This window comes from Neoarius graeffei, chromosome 17, assembly GCF_027579695.1.
Source record: "Neoarius graeffei isolate fNeoGra1 chromosome 17, fNeoGra1.pri, whole genome shotgun sequence".
In the NCBI taxonomy this organism is placed as follows: Eukaryota; Metazoa; Chordata; class Actinopteri; order Siluriformes; family Ariidae; genus Neoarius; species Neoarius graeffei.
In genome coordinates, this window is record NC_083585.1 from 40,875,560 (window position 1) to 40,885,764 (window position 10,205).

Consider the following 10,205-nt stretch of genomic DNA (forward strand, 5'->3'; position numbering starts at 1 on the left):
GCCAGTCCTCTGGTTGCCACAAGAGTTTGACTCCCTACTCACATCTGTATTGCAGCATGCCTCACCAGATGGCAGTAGGTACTATTTTTATAATGGTCTTTGGTATGACCCAACCATGAATAGAACTCATGATCTCCCAGTCAAGAGGTGGACACACTAACCACTAGGCCAACCATAAAGGTTAACATAGAACTTTTAGGATGAGTGTTTCCTTTTAAAAGAGGGTTCCAACATAAGAACATAAGGACACTAAGAACTATTAACTAAAACCTTTGAGAAATAATTTTGTAGGTAGTGTAAGTAGTATAGATAGATAGCAGCAAATTGTCATCATTATTAAAAAAAAAATTGCAGACCCCTGGCTTATGCCATGCATCCCTGGGAGTTCCTGGACCCTGCTTGGAGAACTGCTGGCCGAGAATGTTAATAAAAGTCACCTTGCAGGAAATAGTTAATACAACACTTGGGAATTTTCTGTGTAGATGACCAACATTGAATCAGCTTGGATCTTACCATAATTGCTCAAGGAGTCGAGACTAGTCAGTTGTTAATTAGTTGAATTTAAATTACTGTGTTCTTGGATCAAGTCTTTGACCTTATGCGTTAGTAATAGAGATGAGTGAGAAATTCAAGGAAAGACCTGCATGAAGTGTCTTAGTAATGTGTTGGGCCACCAGGAGCCCCCAAGAACAGCTTCAGGGTACTTTGGCATAGTTTCTACACATCTCTGGAAGTGTACTGGTGGGATGAACACCATTCCTCTCAAAGATATTCCCTCAGTTTGTTTCCAGTGATGGTTATGGAGAGCCCCATCTAACACATTTCTCCAAAATCTTCTACAGTAGGGCTTGAAAGTTTGTGAACCCTTTAGAATTTTCTATATTTCTGCATAAATATGACCTAAAACATCATCAGATTTTCACACAAGTCCTAAAAGTAGATAAAGAGAACCCAGTTAAACAAATGAGACAAAAATAGTATACTTGGTCATTTATTTATTGAGGAAAATGATCCAATATTACATATCTGTGAGTGGCAAAAGTATGTGAACCTCTAGGATTAGCAGTTAATTTGAAGGTGAAATTAGAGTCAGGTGTTTTCAATCAATGGGATGACAATCAGGTGTGAGTGGGCACCCTGTTTTATTTAAAGAACAGGGATCTATCAAAGTCTGATCTTCACAACACATGTTTGTGGAAGTGTATCATGGCACGAACAAAGGAGATTTCTGAGGACCTCAGAAAAAGCATTGTTGATGCTCATCAGGCTAGAAAAGGTTGACAAAACCATCTCTAGAGTTTGGATTCCACCAATCCACAGTCAGACAGATTGTGTACAAATGGAGGAAATTCAAGACCATTGTTACCCTCCCCAAGAGTGGTCGACCAACAAAGATCACTCCAAGAGCAAGGCATGTAATAGTCGGTGAGGTCACAAAGGACCCCAGGGTAACTTTTAAGTAATTGAAGGCCTCTCTCACACTGGCTGATCTTAATGTTCGAGTCCACCATCAGGAGAACACTGAACAACAATGGTGTGTATGGCAGGGTTGCAAGGAGAAAGCCACTGCTCTCCAAAAAGAACATTGCTGCTCGTCTGCAGTTTGCTAAAGATCACGTGGACAAGCCAGAAGGCTATTGGAAAAATGTTTTGTGGACAGATGAGACCAAAATAGAACTTTTTGGTTTAAATGAGAAGCGTTATGTTTGCAGAAAGGAAAACGCTGCATTCCAGCATAAGAACCTTATCCCATCTGTGAAACATGGTGGTGGTAGTATCATGGTTTGGGCCTGTTTTGCTGCATCTGGGCCAGGACGGCTTGCCATCATAGATGGAACAATGAATTCTGAATTATACCAGCAAATTCTAAAGGAAAATGTCAGGACATCTGTCCATGAACTGAATCTCAAGAGAAGGTGGGTCATGCAGCAAGACAGCGACCCTAAGCACACAAGTCGTTCTACCAAAGAATGGTTAAAGAAGAATAAAGTTAATGTTTTGGAATGGCCAAGTCAAAGTCCTGACCTTAATCCAATCGAAATGTTGTGGAAGGACCTGAAGCGAGCCGTTCATGTGAAGAAACCCACCAACATCCCAGAGTTGAAGCTGTTCTGTTCGGAGGAATGGGCTAAAATTCCTCCAAGCCGGTGTGCAGGACTCATCAACAGTTACCGGAAACGTTTAGTTGCAGTTATTGCTGCACAAGGGGGTCACACCAGATACTGAACGCAAAGGTTCACGTACTTTTGCCACTCACAGATATTAGATTAGATTCACTTTATTCATCCCACATTGGGGAAATTCACGTTACAGTAGCAAGAAAAAGTCAAACAGATAGCAAATAAAACTGAAATAAAAATTAGACAAACGAAGGATTAAATACAGAGGGCTATTTGCATTATCTACCGTGAAAAAGTATAGAAAAAAATTGTCTTATTGAGAGGCTCGGAAAAATTGCACATTACAGGTAGACTCTGTATATACGCACATATATACATAAATTATATATATATATATATATATATATATATATATATATATATATATATATATATATATATAATATATATATATATAATAAGTATGCATAAAAATAGTTTAAGGCCTATATTATTGCACATAATAATTGCATCGATGAGAGATGGCAGAGGTAGTAGTGGTGAAGTAGTGCAAATATAATGACAAACAGGTTATTGATGCTACATTACAAGTTGTGGGTGTTATACAGTCTGACAGCAGTAGGTATGAATGACCTGCGGTATCTCTCCTTCTTACACCGTGGGTGTAGCAGTCTACTACTAAAAGAGCTGCTTAAAGCCCCCACAGCCTCATGTAGGGGGTGAGAGGGGGGTTATCCATGATTGAGGTCAGCTTGGCTAACATCCTCCTCTCACCCACCACCTCAATGGAGTCCAGAGGACAGTCCAAGACTGAGCCAGCCCTTCTGACCAGTTTATTAAGTTTCTTCCTGTCCCTCTTTGAACTTCCACAGCCCCAGCAGACCACAGCGTAGAAAATCGCTGATGCTACCACAGACTCATAAAAAGTCCTAAGCAGTGTCCTGCACACATCAAAAGACCTCAGTCTTCTCAAGAGGTGAAGACGACTTTGGCCCTTCTTGTACAGGACATCTGTGTTGTTAGTCCAGTCCAGTTTGTTGTTGAGGTGAACACCCAGGTATTTGTACTCCTCCACAATCTCAATGTCCAAACCCTGGATGTTCACTGGTGCAATTTGGGAAACTGTCCTTCTGAAATCGATCACCACCGCCTTTGTCTTGCTGGCGTTGATGCGCAGGTGTATGTAATATTGGATCATTTTCCTCAATAAATAAATGACCAAGTATAATATTTTTGTCTCATTTGTTTAACTGGGTTCTCTTTATCTACTTTTAGGACTTGTGTGAAAATCTGATGATGTTTTAGGTCATATTTATGCAGAAATATAGAAAATTCTAAAGGGTTCACAAACTTTCAAGCACCACTGTATAGTGTTCAGTTGGCTTGAGATCTTCAAAAGGGACATTTATTAAATACTCACTTTTTCAGTGCTTGTGCACATACATTTGGGTATCTGGAGTATCTGGACCAACCCATCAAACTCTGAAATAAGACAACACAGTTAGTTTCTTTTGGGCTGCCTATTCAGGAAACACGCTTCAACAAGCCATTCAGATTTGTCTTCGCTGTCTATGTCACAAGTGGAGCTTATTAGAATTATGCTGCCCCATCAGCTGAGTGTCTCCACTCAAGTCTTGAGAACTGCCTTTGCAAATGAATATATTCATGAGGAAAGTGTTACCTGATTGGCCAGAGGAAGGAGGGCGGGGTGAACAGTGGCTTATTATTAGTTAAAGTAACAGGCTCTTAAATCAGCTATTTTGAGCAGGGCTGTTTAGACCAGGGCTTTGAACCGGTTCAAGGAACGAAAACGAAAACCGGGAACTTTTTCTATTTCACATGGAACAGAAACGAAACCAGAAACTTTATTTTTTTTATGTTCCGGAACAGAAACGCTTATTAAAAATAATGGTAACCAGTTAATACCGGTTTTTATTTCGTTCCTCAAAGTTTCCGTAGCCTACAAATAAAAAAGTCATTCTTCTCCTGCGCAAGTTTCTATGACCCGCTGGGGTTCACTTCCTGTGTGACGTTCGCTGACTGAATGGAGAGAGCGGGAGGGTGGACTACTATCACGTCTCCACATCTTAAATAAGAGGTAAATATTGCAGTCTATCGTTATTCAAAACCGTCAATTTCAAACACGATATCAATATATTTGTCCACGTTAATGAGAGGCTCGCGAACATTAAATGACGTTAACCTCTGTTAGCCTATCAATGCATACAGGGCTTTCCACTAAGGCTCATACTAGCCAGCCATGACAAATAAGTAGCCAGCCGGGGGGGGGTGTTAAACACAAAATAAACTCCACCGAGTGTGCGCGCGCGCACACTACTGCCTCCGCCGAGTGCGCGCACGCGCACACCGCATGTCGGGGCCGCGGATCAGCGAAGTCGGCGGGGAATTTGTGGTTATTATCGGTACAAACAGCGCGAATCACAACTTAAATGAGTGCGGTTCAGTTTGACATTGTCAGTCCGTTAGATAAACATTTAATTTTATTAAAATCGAAAATTAATATTTAGAACCTGTGGGCTACAAAAATAATAGTCATTAAAGTAGCCGGCTGGGCTTAATTGTGTGCCGGCTGTATGGCCGGCAGCCGGCGCTTGTGGAAAGCCCTGTATAGGGCCTGACTAGCCTTTGGTAACACACTAAACAAATTATCTTTCATTTTTGGCACTTTTTCTGTTTGTGTAGATGGGAAGACATACTGAGAATCCAAATCGCCAACATTTGAAATAATAATTGTTTTGAATTATTTCTTGTCTTATTTAATGAAGGTTGTAATAGAATTAGCCTACATTTGGCTTAAGCTGGATGAGACAGAGGCATAATTTTATAGCCATTTGTTAAACAGCTGACAGGGAACGTAATTAACCGTTCCGGGAACGAAATTTTTTTGTTCTAACCGGTTCGGGAACGTCTATTTAATGGTGGAACCCAAAACCGGAAACGTTAAAATTCCGTTTCTGTTCGGAACGAACCAATAGGAAAAAAATTCTGGTTCAAAGCCCTGGTTTAGACAGGGTGTGAAACGAGCTGTGGTGCTTTATCCTTGTGGTATTTTGACCAAAGCATGCCACAGACATTTCATTAAGACCTCAGGGAACTGTATCAACTTGTAGAAATGGGGTACAATATGGCACCTTTAAATAATTTATATTCTCTTAAAGCCATTAAGTGGAGCTTATGTCTTGTGGATGAGGGCGGATTGATTGTTTAAGTGACCATTATGATCAGGATAGAAAGGTTTCTTCGTAGGATAAAGGTGATCAGTCAGAAGAACTTTGTATTGATTTACAGTGGCTCTCAGTGGAGAAGTGGATGCAAATCTTGGCGGCAAAATAAAATGCCCCCAAAGATCTGCACCCTTGTGTTTCTCCACTCATTTATTCTGCAGTTCCTTTAATTTATCATTTGTTTGAATGTGTTTAACACAGGATCTCAGAATATATGGATCTCAGCCCAGCTGAGGTGGTGGGACACACCTGCTATCACTTCATCCATGTGGAAGATCTAGACACCATCAGGCAAAGCCACGAAGACTGTGAGCCTCCCTTTCTGTTTTTTTTTGTCTATCTGTTTTTCCTCCCCTTCTTTTTTCCTTGTTTATTCTTTGTACATTTGCCTGAGTCTCAACAGCTTATAATTAGAAACTAATACAAAATACAGGGAAAGCAAACATAAAGATCAATGAAAGTCTTTGTGAGGCCCAGTGCAGGATTTAACAGATGGGAAACGAAAGTTATTACAACAGAGCATAGGGGGAAAAAGTAGATGGCTAACGGAAGATGAAGGAAAAACGGACAGTTTGATTATACAAAGGTCAGATGTTCTCAGTTCACTCATCATCCAAAGCAATCCAAAAGAGAAGCATGCAAGCGTAAAATAGTCAACAGCATTTTTGTCAGCAGCGCCCCCTAGCCACTATGAGCTGCATGTAGCTTTCACTGAATTCTGTCATTCTGGTATGATTTTTGTGCCCTTACCCTTTTTGTTAATGTGTGTGTTTCATCAGTGCTGAGAAAGGGTCAGGTTGTGACTGGTTACTACCGCTGGTTGCAGAGGAGAGGCGGGTATTTGTGGGTTCAGTCATGTGCCACTGTGTCCATCAACCACAAAGCACCCCATGAACGCAACGTCATCTGGGTCAACTACATACTCAGGTCAGCTCTCTAATGGCTTTCATGGGAGATTTTTTTGTCTGCCCCGTGTCCATTTTATTTAAGAAGAGGGTCAATGATTGCCCTCTCATTGCGTTCGTGTGTGTGGGTGTGTGTATGCTTGAAAAAAAAAACTAATAAGCTCAAACAACTCTTAGATCCTCTGTCTCTGTGAATGTGTGTGTATCACAAATGCGTACGCACACACACATACACATAAAGCAGACAATAACCAGACGAGCAGGCTGACTTACAATGATAATTGGGCTGGCGATATATAATTACACCAAATGGATGTCAAGATTTTCTGGCTGAATGGTGTTTTAGTTAATTAACACTGTAATTATGAGAGCTAATTAACTTCTATAGCACCCTGTTGGAGCAGCACTCTTTACAAGGGCTTTAAGTGTGTTTCTGCATGGAAAGGAGGTGTGTATACAGTGTGGATGAGAGACAGGGTGGGGGAGTAACATGATTCAATCCGCCCTGTCATTTGCGTATACTGTGGAGAAAAATACTTGTTGTCTATTCATTGCTTATAGCCCTAATGGGTCATTTAAACATGTTTAATCGAGTGGGAGCAAAAATGGCACCGGTGATGTCACCTAGTGTTCACATCTAACAAAATAATAATTCAAAGCAGAGAATAAACAAGTATTCATACTGTACAGTTTGTGTGAATATAATATTTTATATATATAATATCTCATCTCTCAGTCGGACAGAAACGCCTGACATGCCACTGGATTTACTACAACTCCCAGAAACCCTGAAAGCTGAGCGTCTTCGGGCAAGCACTTCCACTCGTGATATCTCTCCAAAGGCACAGGGTATGGCGTGTAATACAAGCATATGCATGAACTACCCATTTAAAAAATACTTTTAAAAAATGATCATTTTAAAAATTAAAATTAATTTTAAAATGAATAATTAATACTTCTAGGGCCTTCTAGCTCAGGTTTGTGTAGTGGTTATGAGTTTGTGTGCAACCCAATTACATTACTTTCTTGCCTTTAAGGTGCCTAATGTGGCTCAAATGCAAGACCTTGAAATAACCAACATTTACAAACTGCAAGACCTTGAAATTATATGGGTTTATCTTCTATCTATTAATGCTGTGGTTTAACAGTACTGATACAAAAAAATTTGGCTTTCAATAATGTTTTCGCAGATACAGATTTTCAAATGAATATTTTTGCACATTTTAAGGAGTATATATATGTGTAAACCTTTCATAATCACATTGGTTCAATAGCATGTAACATGTACATCTGTAACATGTACACAACCTATTTATAACATTAACTTATTTTTTGCCAAAGTCATGAGAAATATATTGAAAAATATATCTACTAAAACAGCCCAGGCTTAAAAGTGTCTGCCTGTACATATGTTACAGCTGAGTACAAAAGTTTTCATCCTGCATGGTTTCTGAGTGGAAAAATGGAAAATGAGCCTCTATTTTACAATTTATCTAGAAAAACATAGAATTAATATTGGAGGGAAAATATTACAAAAGAGAGAAGCCAAAAGCTGCTCTGAGAATACAAATGATGATGAAGAAGTAAAGGCAAGAAGTATACGTAATTACATCATATTTATAAAGAGATCCTTAAGATTTTGGACTGATATCATTTTTTTATTTAATTTGACCATTTTTAGTGAAGAAACATCTGTTAAATGTTCCACTAACCAAATGTCACCATATATACTAGTGTATATATATAATTCGATGCTAGTCATAAAAAATACATTTTGTGTTTCTTCATGAAAAGCAGCAGGATTTTATATTTGGCTTATCTCTGAATCTCGGAATATTATCTCTGAATAATATGAAAATAAAGAATATACAGTACCAATCAAAAGTTTGGACACACCTCCTAATTCAGTGTTCTTTTTTTCTTTATTTTTATTCATTAAAAGTCACTTCATGTCTTAAAGTAATGATGGATGTTGTTTCTCTTTACTTAGTTGAGTGGTTCTTGACATAATATGGATTTCTACAGTTATGTTACAGGGCTATTTACTGTATTTTTATTCTTTACTATTTACTGTTTGATCTCAAACACATTACAAAGGCAAGAAGTTGCACTAATTAACTTTTGATGAAGCACCTATTAATTGAAAAGCATTCCAGGTGACTCCCTCATGAAGCTGGTTAAGATAATGCCAATAGGGTGCAAAGCATCATCAAGGTAAATGCTGGATACTTTGGAGAATCTAAAATATGAAACTTTTTTGTTTACCACATAATTCCATATATGTTCCATATGTTATATGAGAGTTTTGATGTCTTCAGTATTGTTCTATAATGTAGAGAAAACCTATGAAAGAGTAGGGGTGTCCAAACTTTTGTATGTTATTTTAAAAATAGACATCGTATACATAAACGCTGCATTTTGTCTATATTATGTAAATTCTGTCTGCTTTCCAGGCCCAAACGGTGCCCAGCCAGTGAAGAGTGGAGTTGGAAGAAATGAGTCTGAGCGCAAAGGGAGAGACTCATACACTCACCCTACTGTTAACCAATCAGATAACAGGAGAAAGAGGCCTCATCATTCCAGCCCTGAAAACACACCTCCACAAACAAGGAGACGACTCGAGGTGTTCCGACATGGAGAGGACAGCCTGTCGGGCTCCTCGGACTCAGCCAGTGACAGTGAAGTTGAAGAAGAGGAAGAGGAGGACAAGGAAGATGATTGGGAGCACAATGGCAACAGCAAGAGGCTGAAGACTGATGCGGGAGCCTCTAAGAAGAACAGTGAGGTGGGGAAAATCCGTAATGGTCGTGCTGTAATCCAACAGCTGAAGAGCGTGGTGACCAGTACTGCCAGCTCTAATGTTAAAACTGAGCAGGAGATGTTGAGCACTGGAGTTTGTTCAGTCACTGGAGGGCGATGGAGCAACACCCAGCCCACCAGGGGTATAAATGGCAGCAGCCCTCCATCCCAAGAATCCGAATCAGTCACTACAGAAGCTCCAGCTAAGGGTCTTTTCAGCCCTCCCTCACCCATCTCAGCTTCGCCCCTGCCCAGGGAAGATCGTTCCCTCCATGGAGGCCGCACACCTGATTATGAGCTTCTTCAGAGATTAGCTGCAGGTGGAGCAGCCGGGCGTGTACTGTTCCACCCTCTCGCTCTTGGCCCTCCAGGGCCTCAGAGCCTTTACGCTCCGAGCACCATCCGCTACGCCCCTGCAGAGCTGCCCACTGCTCATACTGAGGGGCCACGCCTGGACCACGCACCCAAATCACCCACTTTCTTTCCACACCTGCAGAGAATCACTGCTCTACCACCCTTCAGTGGCTTCTCTCCTTCAGAGCCTCCCTTCGCGCCATCCCTTCCCTTCTGCATGAACGGATTGAGAGGAGCAGCAGGGACAGATGAAGACTGAGAAAACAGAGACTGTAAATAAGAGAGAGAGGAAAGAGATAGGTAGCACAACACTGGAAAAAAAATACTGAAGGAAATGAGAGGGAAGGGATGCAGGCTTGTCATACAGTCTTCCCAGCATCCTTTCCAGGTAGCTCATGCATTTGCACAGGTCTTCCTCTCTCTGGATATGCAGGAAAAGCCATATTGTACAAATGGAGATCATCATCCATGGACAGACATGTTCATCGAAAACACCAGAAGGGAATATTTACATTTAATTAAAGAAAGGAACCTTTGAGTGCAAAGGCATATCAGGACATTTGCTAAACAAGAAAAAAAAATCCTAGGCTGAAATAAGAAAGCACAGTCCCTTCCTGGAGTAATCATGACTAAACCTCTTTTACAGATTTAAACACTAGTATTTTTTTTCTACAAAAACATGCAGTATTAATCTCTTATTCTCATAAGCATACAAGAAATGAATAACTTCAAACAGTGCAAGCATATTTAAAATATTTGATATTTAAAGACTGCATACATGC

At 40.2% G+C, this 10,205-nt stretch overlaps 1 protein-coding gene across 1 annotated transcript in view; it reads left to right on the forward strand.

Annotated features, from left to right (window-relative positions):
* Positions 1–10,205, forward strand: part of npas1 (neuronal PAS domain protein 1) — a 54,010-nt gene extending 43,805 nt beyond the window's left edge. The window contains exons 8-11 of the mRNA XM_060898136.1: positions 5,567–5,673; positions 6,145–6,292; positions 7,007–7,119; positions 8,724–10,205. Of these exons, the coding sequence (XP_060754119.1) occupies positions 5,567–5,673; positions 6,145–6,292; positions 7,007–7,119; positions 8,724–9,682 (1,327 nt within the window). The 3' untranslated portion in view covers positions 9,683–10,205. The remainder of the gene's footprint in view (positions 1–5,566; positions 5,674–6,144; positions 6,293–7,006; positions 7,120–8,723) is intronic.